The 19496-nt window shown below is 37.4% G+C and overlaps 1 protein-coding gene across 2 annotated transcripts in view; it reads left to right on the top strand.

Moving 5' to 3' along the window:
• TMEM255B (transmembrane protein 255B) overlaps nucleotides 1-19496 on the top strand; it is a 64370-nt gene that overhangs the window by 15890 nt on the left and 28984 nt on the right. For both annotated transcript variants that reach the window (XM_042457328.1, XM_042457327.1), the window contains exons 3-4: nucleotides 604-666; nucleotides 9972-10061. In XM_042457328.1, coding sequence (XP_042313262.1) covers nucleotides 604-666; nucleotides 9972-10061 — 153 coding nt within the window. The remainder of the gene's footprint in view (nucleotides 1-603; nucleotides 667-9971; nucleotides 10062-19496) is intronic.

Raw genomic sequence — 19496 nt, 5'->3', positions numbered from 1 at the left:
TGGATTTTGATATGACCTGTGGATAAGTCGAGGGTAAAACTTAGCAGCATGTAACAAAGGATATGAAGGATGAAGGAAAGGAAAATGATGCTAAAGATCTTTAAAAAATTTGACAGGCATAACTGTTTGTGTTCACCCTAAAGGTTGGATGGATGAGATAGTAGAGAGAATTAATACTTCTTTTAGCTGCTCTGAGAAGATATTAAGCTCTCGCCTTTCACCAGAGCATGGTTCCTTTTTTGATAAGCGTTAAAGTACAGTACTTACACTGACCCATGGATAAGTCGACCCAGTTTTTTTGGATCAATTTTTTGACTAAAATTTCTAGATTTATGCATGAGTATATACAGTACTTTGTACTGAATTGGGTGATTGGTCTGTCTAGTCTAGGGCAATCTATTTTGGTTGGTGGCAACTTTTAAAATTCTTATTTCCAATTAAATATTTGAAATTATTTGGAATGGAGGTGCCCCAAAGTATACTCATATGTGTCCAAGTATAGAGCTGTGGTTCTTGCACATTTTCACATTCTCTTCTTTGCTTTTCTAAAATTCATTCTAGATCATATACACAGCTAACCCAGTTTCTTCTTTCTTGACATAGCTTGGCTTCGGGTCATTCCTAGGAATTATTGGTATTCATCTGGTAGAGAATCGGAAGCAAATGGTGAGCAAGTATTATGTTTAAGTACTGTTTTAAAAATCTAAACTATTTTAAAGACAATAAATGCTGGTCCATACTGGCCAATTGAGGTGAGTTTTGATGATGACTCTGGCTCTTCTTTCTTCAAGATCAAAATGTTGTTCTGCTAAATATTTTCCATTATTTCCCTTTTGGAAAGTGACTTTTTTTTAAAAGAAAATCTGCAACATGCAGCTCGGTTGATGCACATCATGAGTTAGCTCATCCTGCTTACTTTGTGGTGAACTGATGGGTTGTTCACTTCAGGATAATCCAATCTTTTCTTTCCTCCTGACTTTTCCTTGTCTTTCCTGTGGTATTTTCACTTTGTCATCCTCATGTTTCCTATTCTTGCCTGCTACTTTGCTGTTGTTGTGTGCCTTCAAGTCATTTCTTTAACTTATGGTAACCTTAAGATGAATCTTTCATAGAATCTTCTTGGCAAGATTAGTTCAGAGGGTCTTTGTCATTGCATTCCTCTAAGGCTGAGCGAATGTCACTTGCCCAAGGTCACCCAGTGGAGATTCAAACAATTGTCTCCTAGAGTGTTGGTGAATACAACACTCACCAATACTGCCTGCTCCTTACACATTGTTTGTGTAAACATGTTCCATCTTTGGCCTTATCTGCACTGGCCAGGATACACCAAGGGCATCCTGGAGTATTCTACCTTAACAGCTGGCCCATCCTGCCCCTTTTACCTCAGTCTCTGTTCCTGGTGCCACGGTGGCTGTCTTAACAGGCATCCAGTCATTTCTGCCTCTGTTATGGGTTGATTGCTTTTAAGGCCAGAACAAGACACCGAGCTACAGTTACATGGGCTGGGCACCTTGTTCTGACTGCAGAACGAGCAGCCCATAGTGGTGGTGGATATGAAATCTTACAATATTTTGGCATGGACTTTTCAGCTAGAAAGAGGCAGATGGTCTTTTGTAAATCCATTACAGAACCACATGATCTCCCTGAGCCAGTATTAATCTAGAAGAAAATGGCTCAACTGCAACAGGGTTGACAAATCAACTCTGGATTTTATTCCCCCCTATTTTTGCAATGATGGAGCTCCTGTTCCACTCAGAGCAGTTGCAAGAGGAGCACTGGTAAAAATTCAGAGTGAATTTGTCAGCTCTGAACTATTACATGCCTGATGATCATTTTTGTTAAGGTATTTCTAGGAGGTAGTGCTGCTGAGTTCTCAAATCTGAAAAAGTAAATATAGCTTAAGTCTCCTTTGTCTGGAATTCTGAAATCCAAAGTACTCCAAAACCTAAACCTTTTTTTCATGGGTGGCCAAGATAGTGATGCCTCTGCTTTCTGATGGTTCAGTTTACATAAACTTTGTTTCATGCACAAATTATTAAAATTATTGTATAAAATTGCCTTCAGGCTATGTGTATGAGTTTGTGTTTAAACTTGGGTCCCATGTCCAAGATACCTCATTATATATGTAAAAGCAAATATAGGTATTTCAAAATCCATAAAATAAAATAAAATAAAAATCTGAAATCTAAAACACTTGTGGCCCCAAGCTTTTCAGATAAAGGAGACTCAAACTATATTGTAAAGTGACACCTCCAACAGAAATAAAGCTGTCTGAATTGCTTTTATACTTCCGTTCCTTAAATTTTATAACCATGATGTTGTGTTTCATTCCCATTGCTCTCAATTGCCCTCAACAGGAACTCCAGTTAAAGTGATGAAATGTGTTTGTGTCAGTGTTATCAACAAAGAAGCAATTGTGAAACAGCTGTTCTTGGCCAATGCCTCAGCTAGTCTTTTGTAATTTTAAATTGATTTTTAAAGGTTTATTACTTTTTTTGTAGTGTCAGGTAGGTTTTTCTTTTGGGTAGGCAGAACTTGTAATTCTTCTTACCATAAGTTAACCAAATATTTTGTTCATTGTGAACTCGAGGGCCAGCATCCATAGTTTTTTGTGGGTTTTTTGGGCTATGTGGCTGTGTTCTAGAAGAGTTTTTTTCCCTCATGTTTTGCAAGCATCTGTGGCTGGCATCTTCAGAGAATGCTGACAGAGAAGTGAGTGAGGTATATATATGCTCTGTGTGTGTGACCTTTGGTTGGAAGGAACAGACCAGCACACAGATTAACATGTAAATCACGTTCTTCCAACCAAAGGTCACATAGTGTATATATACTCCACTCACTTCCATGCCAGCATTCTCTGAAGATGCCAGCCACAGATGCTGGCAAAACATCAGAAAAAAACTCTTCTAGAACACGGCCACATAGCCTGAAAAACCCACCCAAAAAACCTATGTTTTGTTCATGTTTTGACTTTTGGAATGCTGCTTCCTAATGCTGAGCTGTAAATTGTTATGTATTCAGCAGCACATGCATTCTGTTGAATAACTTTCTCTGAGTCTGTTCTGATGAGATGTTAGAGACTGTGCAAAGAACACTTTTTGCTTGAGTGGAACAGACAACTCATGTTAGATTATCTTCACCTCTCTTTAATCTGTGGAAACACAAGCTGAAGTTTACAGAATGGAGCAGGCAGTCTCATATGAGTTCTGAGCTCTTCAGTGAACTCTGCCAGTTTGAATAGTAGAGTCCCACAAGACCTTTGTTTTTGTGTGCCTTCAGCTCATTTCGAACTTACGGCAACCCTAAGGCAAACCTATCACAGGGTTTTCTTGTCAAAATTGGGTTGTTGTTTTTTTGCGGGGGGGGGGGGTTGCCTTTGCCTTACTGTGATGCTGAGCGAATGTGATGTACCCAAGGTTTCCCAGTGGGCTTCTGAGGCTGAAATGGGGATTCAAACCTTGCTCTCCATAGTCATAGTCCAATGCGCAAACCACCACACCAGACTGGCTCTATAAGATCTTTATTTCACCATTTTCTTTTTATTTTTTTATTTTTTTTATTTAGAATAGAATAGTACAACATAAAAGAGATAAAGAAGAATTTTCCCATAACCTAATATAAATCCAACATTTAACATACAAAAACAAAGACATAAACACATATTATACACCTTCTAGTTATTACTTCCTTTACATTTGGCTAATACCGCGCATTACAAGCTATTTATTTATTCCTGGTCTATAACTCGTTCTATCATTTTCACATGGTGCTTCCCAAAAAAAAAATAAAAAAAATTTTTTTTTCTTAAATCAACCTTATTTATTTAAATTATCCAATAACTCATTCCCCTCAATCAATTCTAAAACACTCCATTCCTTTTTCACATTTTCTTCAGATATTCCTTTTAATAATGCAGATAATATATCCCTATTTCTGGCTTCATATAATTTGCTCAAACATTCCTCAATTGATGGATTATTTGCTGCTTTCCAATACTGTGCGTATGCTATTCTTGCTGTGGTGACCATATATAATATAATCCTGTTCGCCTTTACATTTCTGATATTATGGGTCATGTTCAACAAAAACAAATTTGCTTCAAAAGGTATGTTTATCTTAAGAATGCCTTCTATAAATTTATGGATCATTTGCCAGTAATCTCTTGCTTTGGTACACAGCCACCACATGTGGTAAAAATTCCCTTCCGGTCTTCCACATTTCCAACAATTGATGTTACCTGATTTGTAAATTTGATGGATTTTTTGGGGAGTTAAGTACCACCTATAAAACATTTTCAGGTAATTCTCTTTATAGTTTTGGCATAAAGTAAATTTGTTGGTCCCTTTCCACGATTTTTCCCATTCTTCTATTTTAATTATTTTTTTAGTGTCCTGTGCCCATCTTATCATATTATGTTTAATCAATTCATTTTCTAAATCTCTTCCCTTCAATAGTTTGTAATATTTAGAAATGTGTTTACCTTGTTTATCAGTCATTATTTTGTCAATTTCGTTACTATCGGTTGTCAAACCAACTGTTTCATTGTCTTTTTTAAAGCGGCTTTTTAATTGGTTGTATAAAAACCAATCCTGCATTTCTCCATTTATATTGATTTCTTCCATCTTTTTCATGATAAGTTTCCCTTCTGTGGTTTTATTGATTAAATCTCCATATCTTACCCATTGTTGATTCTCACATTTGGTTCTTTTATAGTATGCCTCTTGTATGGAAACCCATTGAGGAATGTGACTGTAAAATTGATTTTTCACTTTATACCAAACTTTAAGTAAAGATTTTCTCAGCATATGATGATTAAAAATACTGTTTTCTTTGGGTTTTGTGTACCACATATACGCATGAATTCCCATATTTAAATTGGCACATTCCAAATCTAATAAACTTTCATCCCTTAATTTGAACCATTCTTCTAGCCAATTAAGGCATGCTGCGTAATAATAGAGCTTAAAATTTGGTAGATTACCAGTGACTGGATGTTAAAGATATGAAAGGTACTAGCCACATAATTTGGAGAGCTGGGCTAGTAAGGTACCCTCACAGTCCATGTACTCATGGAGAGTTCATTATGCAGTCAGCACATGTAAAGGAGGTACTGTTGTTTAGGACATGTCATAGGTCTGCCTCAGAAGTCAGGTGCTGAAGCCTAGGGGAAACTGACTGTCAGCCTAGAGGGTGAAAATGCAGGAGTAGTCCAAAACAAGGTCATATTCCAGGAAAAGCAGATCAGAGCCAAAGGCAGGGACATTAACTCAACTGAACTCATTCTTACGATAATATAACATCTTACTTGCCATGTACTGATGTAATGAAGGTATGATGCTTCACATGCAGTGTAATGTAACATGATGAAAGGAAGTGCCCAGACATTGCTGTGTGTCTGTATGTGTTTCTCCCTAAGGAGGCTGTATATCTATATGACTGCGTATAATAAATGGCCTAAAGATTACCAGAGAGCCTGCTCTACGTCCCATATACAGTCGGCCCTTCTTATACACGGATTTTTTATACACGGATTTAAGCATACACGGTTTGAAAATGTTCCAAAAAAGTATAAATTTACCTTGATGTTCCATTTTTTATTAGGGACACCATTTTGCTATGTCATTATACTTAATGGGATTTGAGCATACATGAATTTTGTTATACACGGGGGATCTTGGAACCAAACCCCAGCGTATAACAAGGATCCACTGTAAATATCCTCAGAATCCCATAGTTGAGAATGCTTATGTACTGCATTCTTGAATGCCTGTCTAGATATCAACATCATCACAACTTGGACACCCAGATGGTCAGAAGGTGATGATGGGACTCCAAACAGACTACAAATTAGTTTTCAAAAGCCAAAGGACCCTCAATCCCCCAGTCTTTTATATATATTTGACCAGTGATTTTTCCAACTTTATCATGATAATCATTCAAACAAACAGGATACTTCAATGGGTTTAAAGTTTTGTTTTTTTAAAACGTGATCCCTGACCTCACTTGAGTGATTCCATAGCTGGATAATTACAAATCCTTTTCTTACTAGACATCCATTGTAATTGTGGCCTGTGCTGCAGCTAGAATAGACATGAATGAATAATGAACACCCAGTACCCACGACATAATCATATCTCCTCTGCTGTGACAGTTGTCTAGTGAAGTCTCAATTACAGCAGTGCCATTATTGAGGCACCGACCTTTGGAAAGAATAGTCTGACAGGACATAAATTGTGAGGCTTCATGCCTACTGCAGCGATAAGCTGCTTTAATAGCTGAGGAATGGGCATCCATGCAAGAGCTTGTGTATTTTAACTTTTTACAGTGAAGGTGGAGTCCACATTTCAGGACATTTGTGATTGGAGACATGGAATTCAGTTTCCAGAAAGACATGACATAGTATCAAAATAAATGAATGGCTGACAGCTGATCCTGGTCTTACCATCTTACCCTCACACTAGCTGACAATACAGGTGTCTCAGTGCAGATAGCTGCACTTCAGGCAGAATATGATGAGGCTCAATTTTGTGAATGCCCTTTCTACAGTATTATCTATAGCACTCTTTAGTTGTCATAGCAGCAGGCATGTTTTTCCTGGTAACAATTCTGGCATTTACTGAAAATGCTTGTATACTGTGGAAAAAGATGGAGCAAAATTTGGAAATTCTGCCATGTTGCAATATGTAGAAAAGACACCCAAATTTGTCTTCCTTGTTCTTCAAGTTTAGAGAAATCTGAAATTAAGTCATAAGTTTTCCAAATGATCCAGTCTGGAAATATGGTAATATATGAATTGAATGCTAATTAAATGGACTCTGATTAGCACGGGTCACTTTTACAACAGAACTATTGGCCGGCATAATAAAATTGCTAAACCCTTCAGCTTGACAGTCATCCTTTCTACAGTGAATTTACTGTATGTCAGACAGTGAGTGTTGGAAAGAGTTACAGAAGAGTTTGTATATAACTTGTACATATTGAAACAAGTGACAAAAGCCTCCAGGGACTTTTGAATGAATCCAGCTGTGTCTGTGCATCATTCCAGATTGGTCAGTGCAATATTGCCAAATGCTACTAACTGAGTTTGTGCTTCTGCACTCTGCTGTGTAAATTGCTAATGTTGAGGTCAAGCACTTCAGACAGTGCTGATAGTTGGCTTCTCTAGTGGGCCTAGTTTTTGTTTTTGTCACTGCACGCTTGCAGGACATAGAAGAGAGTCAACAAGAGTAAGTTTCCATTTTATTCTGGTACTGAGACGAATACTCAGATGATTGTTTGAAGTCAGTGTATAAATATTATGGACTTCAGAGCTCTTTATATTACCATATGGTAAACACAAAAACCAGGTAGAGTACATAATCAGAAGTAGAAGATGGAGAAACTCTATCCTTGTGGCCAAAACCAGACGAGGAGCTGATTGTGACACAGACCATGAACCTCTCATAACAAAAATCAAAGTTAAACTGAAGAAGAAAGCAAAAACCATCATTATACCAAAATATGACCTGAATAACATTTCAGATGAATTCAAGGACAATGTAGAAACAGATTTCAACTATTGAGTGTAACTGACCGGGAACCTGAAGAACTGTGACAAAAGTCAAAGACATAATTAAGGACGTATGCAAGAAAACACTAACAGTGGCCAAAAAGAAAGATAAGAAACAATCGATGACAAATGAAACACTGCATGCGATAAAGGAAATAAGAAAATCAAAAGCAAAGAGAGATAGGAACAGAGCCAGAAGTATGAACACAACTGTCCAACGTCTGACATGCAGGAATAAGGAGAAATACAACAATGACCAATGCACAGAAATAGAAGACAACAACAAAAAGAGAAGAACAAGATTTCTCAAAAAATCTGAAAAATTAAAACCAAGTTCAAACCGAGGGCAGGGATGCTCTATGGAGAAAAAAAGAACATAATACAGGAACAAGAAGAAATAAAAAGACACTGGAGGCAATACACAGAAGAGTTATACAAAAAAGACAAGGGAATGAATGATATTTGGAATGAGGAGCCATATGAAGACAAACCCCAAATTCTAAGAAGTGAACTGGAATCTTCTATAAAGGAAATGGGAAAAAATAAATCACTGGGAACAGATGGTATACCAGTTGAACTGCTACAATTCCTACAGACAGATGCAACTTCAGTGCTAACTGAAATATACCAACAAATATGGAAAACAAAGGGATGGCTAACAGACTGGAAACGCTCAATATACATACCAATTCACAGGAAAGGAGATACAAAAGACTGCAGCAACTATAGCACTAATCTCATACACAAGCAAAATAACACTCAAAATTCTGCAGCATAGACTCCAACCATACATGGAGAGAGAAATCCCAGAGGTTCAAACAGGATTCAGAAAAGGAAGGGGCACAAGGGGCCACATTGCAAACATGTGATGGCTAATGGAGAATTCCATATGGAGAATTCCAAAGAATTGCAAAAAGGAATCGGCATGTATTTCATAGACTACAGCAAAGCTTTTGATTGTATAGAACATGAAAAGCTATGGAATTCACTCAAAGACATGGGCATGCCATTATATCTGATAGTCCTAATGATGAATTTGTACTAAGGATGATAGGCCACCGTCAGAACAGAATTCAGGGAAACAGAATGGTTTCCAATAGGCAAAGGGGTCAGGCAAGGCTGCATCCTATCTCCCTACTTGTTTAACTTATATGCTGAAAACATCATAAGAAAAGCAAAATCTGAATCAGAAAAAAGGAGGAGTGAAAATAGGAGGAAGCAACATTAACAACCTAAGATATGCGGACAACATCATAATATTAGCAGAAGACATTCAGGAATTGGAACGGTTAATAAGGAAAGTCAAAGACGAAATTGCAAAGGTAGGTCTGATGCTGAAAGTAAAGAAAACAAAAATAATGACCACAGAAGAAATACAAAATTAAATCTAGACAATGAGGAAATTGAAATAGTTAAAGAATTCCCATATCTAGGATCAAACATTGACCAGAATGGGGACTGCAGTCAAAAAATAAGAAGGCTAGGAATGGGAAGGGCAGCTATGAAAGAACTGAAAAAGATACCGAAGAGCAAAAACTGAGCACTAAAGTCAGAATTGTTCAGGCCACTGTGTTCTCAATTACCATGTACAGATGTGACAGCTGGACAGTGAAGGAAGCAGACAAAACGAAAATCGACTCATATGAATGTGTTGCTGGAAAAGATAGGATGGGCAGCCAAGAAGACAAACAAATGGCTTCTTGAACAGGTCAGACCAAGGCTCTCCTTGGAAGCAAAGATGATCAAGTTGAGACTATCGTACTTTGGCCACATAATGAGAAGGCATGGATCACTAGAAAAAACAATAATGCTAGGAAAGGTATTGTGTAGAAGAAAGAGAGGAAGACCACAAACCAGATGGACAGACTCAATCAGGGGGGTTATGGGCAAGGGCTTGCAGGATCTGGGCAAGACAGTGGAGGATAGGGATTCTTGGAGATGTCTCATCCACAGGGTCACCATGAGTCTGAACCTACTCAAAGGTAGCTAATAACAGCAACAAATATAATAGCCATAGGAAGTAGGTCTTTTTTATGCCTGTTTTTTTTTTAAGAATAGACAACTGGCCTTGTTGGCTGAGAGATTCTGAGAGTTGTCATCTAAAAAATAATTTTCTCAAGCTCTTTTGTTTCAATATCTGACCAATATGAATGGTCTAATTATTCTTTCTTTATATATACAGATTATTAATATACTTAAAGGATTTCCTGACATAGATGACAGGTATATTGTTAGCCACTGAGGCTTCTTTAACAAGTTTTCTACAACACATATTGAAGATGTTTGGTTGTAGTTTAGAGTACTTACCAAAAATTCTGATTCTGACTACAAGCTGAATGTCCAGACATGTGCAAGAATCAATAGCAGTATTACACTAACGGTAAGGAATGCATAATGCACATCTGTTTTTCTTTCTTTCCAGCTGATAGCATCCATCGTGTTTATCAGCTTTGGAGTGGTGGCAGCTTTCTGTTGTGCAATTGTTGATGGTGTATTTGCAGCACGGCACATAGTAAGTATGCTCTTTGATATTCTTTCCTTCCCTGATGATGCACAAATGCTTGTGCCTGCTAATAACATTTGAATGCTTGGAATCTAGTCACTTAATTCATTAGACCATGATAGGTTCTATTTATTGAAGAAATATGCAGCTTGATCTTAGGTTTACATACAAATCGTCCCACCAAATTCCTTGTGGTTCTCTCCCAAACAATTTTGCATATCTATAGTCCTGTTGGCAGAACACCATTAAGGAATTACATGATATGAAAATGTAAACTGTTTGAAGTACATAGTCTGCTGTTACGTCATGCTTGCTCCACTGTGTAGATGTATAAGAACTGGAACTGAGACTTGGATTTAAACTACAATTGTCACTAGTGTAACTGCATAAGTCAACTATTCTAGACCAAATTCCAGTTTAAAAAGAATGCATGTGGCCAACGTATTCTTTGCCAGTTTATCTTAACAACTGTGGAAATAGGTGAAAATGTGATTAAAAATAATTTTTAAAAGTATATAGAAGGAAACATTCAGTTGAAAAAGCATCAGCATGACTTCTGCAAAGATAAATCTAAACTTGCAAACTTTTTAGCACTTTTTGAGTGTGTCAATAAATGTTTATGGATGGGGTGAGCCAGTCAACATTGTTTACTGTAACTTATAAAACACTTTTGACAGAGTTAATCACCAATGACTCCTGATTAAGCTGAGTGGTCATAGGGTACAAGAAGTTCTCATCTTGACTGGAAACTGGTTAAAGAACAGGAAAGACAGAGTAATAAATCTTCACTTTTTTATGACGGGATGTGAACAGGGAGGTCCTTTAGGAATTTGTATAGGGAAAAATCCTTCTTAAATTGTTCATAAATTATCTGGAATTGGGGATGAGTAGTGAGATGGCCAAATTTTTTGATCAACTCAGTTTTTGAGGGGTGGTGAGAGGAAAAAGAGATGACAAAGAGTTTTCTGAACTAGGAAAATGGCCATTTAATGGTAAATGAATTTCTGTATAAGCAAGTGTAAAATATTGCATATAGAGGCAAAAAGTCCCAGCTTCAGGTATACACTTCTGAGCTATCACCAATGGAGGAAGAATGAGATTTTGGGATTGTAGATTAGAGTTCAATAAAAAGTCAACTTAGTACAAGGGCCATCACTTCTTTAACCAGCTTCAAAACAGAGTTGAAGATCATCCTGTTAAATCGTCCCAAGCATTTGCCATAATTGTCGCTTGCTATTTGATGTTCTTTGATGCTGTTTTATCGAACCATTTCCTGTATTGCTATGTACTTTATATGTATTAGCCTACTACCCCACCACTTTCCCTTCTCCTTTTATGTCATGTCTTTTAGATTGTAAGCTGAGGGCAGGGAACGTCTAATAAAAAGATTGTAGTATACAGCGCTGTGTAAATTTACAGCGCTGTTAAAATAAAGGTTAATAATAATAATAATAATAATAATAATAATACATAGCTCCTATGAAAAAGACAAATTCCATGTTTGAAAACAATCAAAAAATAAAACTTCTGGTATCAGTTCCCTTATGGAAATCTGTGGTGCCATTCCACTTTAGAAATGGTTACAGTATTTGACTGTTACTAAGTTTAGGAACAAAAATGATAAAGGAAAGATATTGCAGAGGTATATAAAAATTATGCATGCTATGGAGAAAATTGAGAGTGAGATTTTGTGTTTTTCATCCTCTCACAATGTGGCACTTAAGGTTAATCAGCTGAGGCTGAACCGTGAAAGATTCAGGACTCTTGAGCAGCATGGTGTATCCAAGAGGGTGAAGAAAAATGTATAACATAGAGTCTGTTTAGAGATTACACACCGGCAGTTTTTCTTTTTTCTTTCTTTCTTTTTGAAGTTTAATATATGGGAGCATGAGAAGAACAAAAACAATAAATTTTGCTCACTCCCATAATGGAATACTGAAGGATTCTCCAGTAATGGATTTCTCGTTCTGTGATTCAAAACTATGAGGTGGCAAATAATGTGTGCATTCCAAAACATTTTAAACATTCATGATCCAAAACTGAGCAAAAATCTTTGTTATCTCATAAGAAACATACAGTGACATAAGAGCATTTTATCAAGTACATCATAAGTAAAATAAACAATATGACATTTTATTTGTGTTGCAATAGTAATAATAAAAATTGATAAAATAATTTATTTGTCTTCTCTTTTTAATAAAGTCATTTTTATTTGTTTAAGGCAAAGATGACATGTAGAGGGGGAGTCTTTATTTTTACATTTGAAGATGGCATAAATTTTGCAAAATCACTGCTGTGAAAGAAAGATAGCTATTAGAATAGAAGGATGTATAATGACATGATTTGTTCCATTCAGAGAGAAAACACTTCACTTAATAGAAGGTACTATGGAAGACCACTTACAAAATTAGAAGCTGATGTGAAAGTGGCTTGATTTAAAGTACTTCTGTCTCATCTGAAAAAGCATAATACATGCACATATAATTTGTTATGTTAACTTCAATCCAGCATTTGTGTTTTTAAAGCCACTTTTCACCTTTCAAAAAAATTAGAATGCCTGAATCAAATGAAATAAATACATCTGGAAATAGCTTGTAATTATGTTAGTTCAGGAGAGAAAAGAAAAGCAAATTATAGAAATCCATTATCTAGAATCATGTTTGTTTGAGGTATCTTGTTACCTAGCAGTAGAGCTACCTTGTACTGCAAATCTTGATATCTTTACAAAAATAAACTGCATGTGCATATATATATATATATATATATATATATATATATATATATCCCTCCACAGTGACCCGTTCCTCTTACTTGGAAGCAAGGAAATCCCTCGTGATTCCTTCTGTGGTTTAGGAAGGGAAGAATTAACATTTTCAAGGGACACCTCTTCACTTAAAACACAGTTCATCTGCAATTGACATCTTGTAAAATAGAGAATCTCCCATGCCTACTACAGGGATCCCACTATTGTGTGCCTTCCTAGGCCACTACTATTGGATGTTAATATAGAAACATGTTAATGTGTGGCTGGATAGCAGGTAGAGGTAACATGAGTTTTTAGAAGAAACCAGAGAGGGTAAACCAAGCAAGGGATAAGGTAGTGATTAGGCATGTGATACTTGATCTTAGACGAAGATTATAGGTATTGTACTTTCATGGTTGAGACTACCTTATGAGACCACACATTTATTCATTTGCACATTTAACAGTGGAACAAATGTATGAGTGCATACACAACAAACTGAGGACAGGGAGAAATGTCAAACCAGATAGACAATTGGTTGATATTGAAACCTAAGAAGAGGCATGCTAAATCAGATCAAAGCCCTGTATGCATGCTTGTTTGCTTAATTTATATCTCACTAGCCTTCTGCTTAGTCAGGACATTATTGCACATGGATTTTAAATTGTGATTACACCAGGAAAGAAGCAGCATTGGCCATACTCACCACACAACAATGCCTCTGACATGTAGCTGCAATGTCCTCAACCTGTCCTTTTTCATTAATGGGGGTAAATTATCAATGACCTGGCAAGTGTGCAAGTCCTCAGATGCGAAATGTTGCTCCTGGGGCAGTTGCACAATTGCAAGTCATGTGGTGTCAGTGTCCCCTCCTCCCCCATGTCTCTTCTCCCTTTCACTATTCCAGATTATCTTTCGTACTTTTAATTTTTTTCTATTTCTTTTCTTTCTTTCTTTTGACTTCAGTCATTGAAGCAGAGTTCAAGAACTGCACAAAGAAAGTGTGGAATTAAAAAAAACTTTAAAGGCATGCTGGATCAGACATAAGACAGGCAGGCAGGGTTAAGGGAGAGTCAGGAAGAGAACATGATGGCGGCAGCAGCCCAGGTTGCAAGAATGTGAGGAGGTGCAGTGATGGCTACCTTGAAAGCAGAATGTTCCCATTTTATTTTTAGTAGTGTGATTTGATTGCTGTAAGAATGGGGCTTACGGAAAAGAGTCCTCAGTAACCAATATGGGTGGAGAAGGGCACTTCACCTCAGTCCAACAGCCACTAAGCAGGCAACTTCATATGGTGACACTCCTAATATTTATATCTCATCTGGCTAATGGTGATGGTTCATACCTCCCTCTTGTCCACCAGTGACACTTTGTGCTTATTTTCAGTAAATGAGGTGAGGAGAGAAACAATCCTTGCTTTTTAAAATAAAGGAATGTAAAAGCACAGAACTACATTTGGAGGACAGTATAAGGACAGCCCAATGGCTCTACTTTTCCACAGGGATAGGATTGTGTGCTGCTGTGAGGCAAGACGACATGCTGATGGCACCAGTGCTACTAATAGGGTCTTTCATGTCAGGCAGACTTTTGCTGAGGAGCCAGACTAAATATGCCAAACAGCAACTGAGATGTAGCAGTGGTGAGGGGTGATACTGATGGAGGATTTCTCAGAGACAGTGCAGAGACACTATAGCTAATTCTTGTAAGTATTGCACAGAGGGATGCATGATAAATCTCTTTTGAATATCTTTTACCATGGAAATCCTATGATGGGACAATCCAAAATGAAATAAGAGACAGTGCCACAAGACAAGACTCCCAGGTCAGAAGGTACTCAAGAAACTACTGTGGGACAGCAGAGGACAACTATAAAATGCCTTGTGGCTAATGATGAAACTGGACTCAAGCCCAAAGGACACACAGCTGTTGATGTGTTCAGAGGCAAAAGGAAAGTCTGAAACAGGACAACACATATTGTAGACACTTGGAATGTGAGAAGCATGAATCAGTATAGTAAAACAAGAAATGGAAGATACAAACATTGCAATACTTGGGGTGAACAAGCTAAAGTGGATGGGAATGGGTCATTGTGAGCCAGATAATTACACTGTATTTTACTCAGGAAAATCTAAGAAGTTATGGGATGGCATTTATAGTGAGGAGAGATTTAGCAAAAGCAGTCAAAGTATATAATGCAAAGTCTGACCAGATCATATCAAAAAGACTTCCGGAAAAACCCATCAATATAACCTTAATCCAAGATTATGCTCCAACTACAGAGCCAGAAAAAGAAACGGAAAGATTCTGGAGTCCAGGAGAAAATAGATCACACACCAAAACAGGACTTCGTTAATCATAGCCAATTGGAATGCAAAAATAGGAAACAGTGCAGAATCAAAGACTCTAGGAAAATTTGGCCTAGGGTGAAGAAATGAAACAGGTGAGCAACTAACTGAATTTTGCAAGGCCAACAGTTTGTTCAAGAAATACATTCTTGAAGCAACTCACAAAGCTGTTATGCATGGACATTATCTGATGACCAATTGAGAAATCAAATAGACTACACAACTGAAATCAGAAGATGGTCTCAGAACATTCTCTCTGTGAAAACAAGACCAGGGGCAGATTGTGGCACAGACCATCAACTGCTAATATTAAAAAATAGAGTAAAGCTAAAGAAGAACACTAAACCAACCATCATGACTAAATACAACCTAAAAAGCATCCTTGTAGAATTTAAAGGTAATATGAAAAATAGGTTTGCATTATTAAGCTTACTTGACCAGGGGACAAAAGAACTCTGGGCTGAAGCCAGGGATATTTTCAGGGAAGAATGCAAAAAGAACTATGTGCAGCCAAAAGGAAAGAGAAGCCTCAATGGATGACAGATGAAACTCTTCAAGCAGTTGAAGAAAGATGAGAAGCAAAAGTAAAGTGAAATAGAGGCAGAACCCTGAATGCAACTGTTGAAGGACATCTGTACAGGAAAACTACTATCATAATCTATGCAAAGAAATAGAAGGTGACAACAAAAAAGAAAGAACAAGAGACCTCTTCCACAACATCTGAGAAATCAAAAAGAAATTGAAACCAAGAGTAGGGATGTTTTTCAGGCGAACACATTACATGGCCAAGTAGAAAATAAAAGATGGTGAAAACATCACACAGAAGAACTATATAAAAGAGATGAAAGGATGACAACTTCATTTGAGGAAAACCCAAATGAAGACAAACCTCCAGTTTTAGAAAGTGAAATGGACGCTACAGTCAGAGGACTTGGAAGAAATAAATCAGCAGGAATAGATGGCACATCAATAGAGCTGCTCCACTCTACAGAAACAGAATCTACTCTAGTCCTAACTAAAATCTATCAACAAATATGGAAAACAAAACAATGGCCTACAGACTGGAAATGTTCAATACACATTCGAGTCCCGAAGAAAGAGGGACACCATGGATTATGGTAACCACATTATAATTTCATTAATTTCCCATGCATGCTAAGTGATGATCAGACGTCTACAACAAAGATGTTTACCATGTATGGTAACTCCTTTCCAAGTTAGGGCCCGTACAGACAGACCAAAATAAAGCTGCTTTGGGTCACTTTGGAGGTATGCTGTTTAAATGACACATGCATCTTAAGAGGCCAGAAGCTGCGCTTCAGTCCTTAGGACTGGAACATGTCTTTGGTGCAGTTTTTGGCCTCTTAGGACACATGCATCATTTAAATAGCATACTCTAAAGTGACCCAAAGCAGCTTTATTTTGGCCTGTCTGTACAGGTCCTTAGATTCAGGGAAGGAAGAGGCACTAGGGATCACATTATAAACATACATTGGATTATGGAGCTCACCAAAGAATTTCAGATGAAAGTCAGCCTGTGCTTTACAGATTATACCGAAGGATTTGATTGTGTACATCATGAACAACTATGAACTGTTCCATTAAAAAATGGGTGTGGCACAACATTTGATAGTCATCATGCATAACATATACTCAGGGCAAGAGGCTGAGCAATGTTGTTGATGATAGGGTGACTTGGAGGTCTCTCATTCAAGGGGCCACCATAAGTCCAAGTCGACTTGACAGCAGTTAACAACAAATAATACAGTGCGCCTGCCCCATGCGTGGGTTTGCCATCCGCAGCTTTAAGCTTATGTGGATGGCAAGCCCCAGATGTTACAATCGCATACGAGTGGGAGGTCCCACATTTTTTGCCATATGCCTGATGTGTGTGTCTGGAACTAGTCCTCCGCGTATACAAAGGGCCCATTGTACCTTTTACCCTTCCTAGGTGTTGTGCATCATTTTGTTCATCAAGAGGCTTAAACACATACAGTCATAGAAATATACGAGTAGATAATGTTGACACAAATTCCAAAGTCTACATTGTGGCAATACCTTTATTAGGTCTACCAAAAGGAAACAAAATTCTGAGTGCTAACTTTTGAAACACACACGTTTCTTTATCAATTTAAAATGGCTAAAAGGGACAGGGAAGTGGGGGGGAGTAATGGTATTGGAGTTATATTTCCTACTTATTGGACCTTAAGATGGCTCTATCATGAGGTTTTCTTGGCAAGATTTATTCAGAGGGGCTTTGCCTTTATCACCCTCAAAGATCCCCCCAAAAACATCTAGGGGTAGCTGTGTTGGCCACATAGCAAATCCAATAACATCCAAACAATGATACCTTTATTGGACAAACCAAAATGCACAACTACATGCTGCAAGGCTGAGTGGGGATTTGAACCCTGGTCTCCAGAGTCATAGTCCAGCACCCAAACCACTATACCACACTGTCTTTCTCCTTTCTTACATAAACCATTATTTTCCCATTGAAACATATTAAGGTATTTTAGGAAAAACCAGTTCTGTAAAATAACACTTTTTATTACCATTCTGTAAAAATAGACTGTTCCCTTGATAAATAGTAAGGTAATAAGAAATTGTTTTCAGTAATATGCAATGTGTCCCTTCAATTAAATTAGCAAGACACCCTAGAGGGAAATGGTGGAAGCATTTGCCTTTTTCTGTAGTACTGCATGATGCAAAATCATAGTTAATTATTTTTAATATCATTTCCATCCTGAATGAGTCATTAATATAATTGCCTGACTCATATGGTAATTTTGAAAAAAATGAAATTAGAGCCAATCATTCTTAATGGGAAAGTAACTCTAGTTCATTTTCAAGGATTAGATTTTATTATATATATATTTTGTTCAAAGCTATGTGACTTATTTTAAGTTTTAAAATTTATTTTTGAAAGAGAGCGTAAATTAGGGGTGATGATGTATTAAAGCAATTTTCAGGGCTGAATTTTTATTGTTTAAAATATATGTGCAATTACCCTGGTATACCCTTTTTTTGAAAATGTGTGCCTAATTATATGAAATGCTGACTATTCTTTTTAAACTATTAATAACATCCTTCCAAGGGTAACTTGGGAGCTTTGTGGCTCACTCCCACAGAACTATGTAAAAACAGTTTCTGATCTTGCCAGCAAGGCCATTTCAATTAATAGTAGATTATCATTAACGGGAGGGTAAATTGGATGATTCTTAAACAATAAACAGGTTAACATAGCTACAGTTTATACCTTATTACTGGAAAACAAAGTTGCTAACAGGACACAAAAGTGTAAAGTTAGGTTAGGGAGAATGAGGCTTCACTGATTTCCATCAGCCCTAGGCAGCGTAAATAATAGTGAATGATAGTGCAAGTTATAGTGCAACAGCATCTGAAAGGTCATTCATTCCCAGGCCTAAGTTCTATACTCATGTCTCTGGGAGGAACTTACTTCTGAGAAGACTTGCGTAGCAATGTGTGGTGAAAAACTAATACAAATGTCTGGAGAAGCCAAATTATTCTTCTTCAACCAGCCATTATTTTCCAGTTTGACCACTTTAGCATGTTGCAACTCACCTACTATGTAGAATTTTTGTTAGGATTCATTGCCTCTTAAATGGGTTTGAATATTTTGTTTAGCAACTATAAGCTTCTCTGTCCCCTTTTACCTTTTAACTGATGAAACGGGATACATCTAGTTCCCTCTAGAGGGCAGACATGATCTTTCTAAGATTGAAACCATGTCCTGTCTGTGTGTTGCCTTCAAGTCATGACTTATGGCGACCTCATGAATATCACAGGCTTTTCTTAGGCAAGGAATGCTCAGAGGTGGTTTTACCAGTTCTTTCTCTGAAATATAGGCCTGTTACAGACTGCCAAAATAAAGCTGCTTCGGGTCTCTTTGGAGGTAAGCTATTTAAATGATGCATGGGTCCTAAGAGTCCGGAGGTCGCGCCAAAGTCACACTCCATTCCTAAGCACTGGAGTGCAGCTTTGGTGCAGCTTCTGGATTCTTAGGATGCATGCATCATTTAAACAGCATACCTCCAAAGAGACCTGAAGCAGCTTTATTTTGGCAGTCTGTAACAGGCCATAGCCTACAGCACCTGGTATTCCTTGGTGTCTCCAATCCAAATATTAACCGGGGTGACCCTGATTAGCTTCCAAGGTCAGATGGGCTCTGGTGCCTTTATGGTGTTTATGCCATCTATGTTAACACTTTAAAATACATACATGCCTGATTTTGGGTTGAATTAAGCTAAATTTTTAAAAACAAAACAAAATTTAGGTTAGAGTGAGTGTGGTGTAGTGAGAAATGTCCGTGCAGCATCCATAGGAGAGGTCTTC

The sequence above is a fragment of the Sceloporus undulatus genome, chromosome 3 (assembly GCF_019175285.1).
Source record: "Sceloporus undulatus isolate JIND9_A2432 ecotype Alabama chromosome 3, SceUnd_v1.1, whole genome shotgun sequence".
In the NCBI taxonomy this organism is placed as follows: domain Eukaryota; kingdom Metazoa; phylum Chordata; class Lepidosauria; order Squamata; family Phrynosomatidae; genus Sceloporus; species Sceloporus undulatus.
Note: the sequence above shows the minus strand (reverse complement) of the source record. Positions and strands in the feature narration are given on the sequence as shown.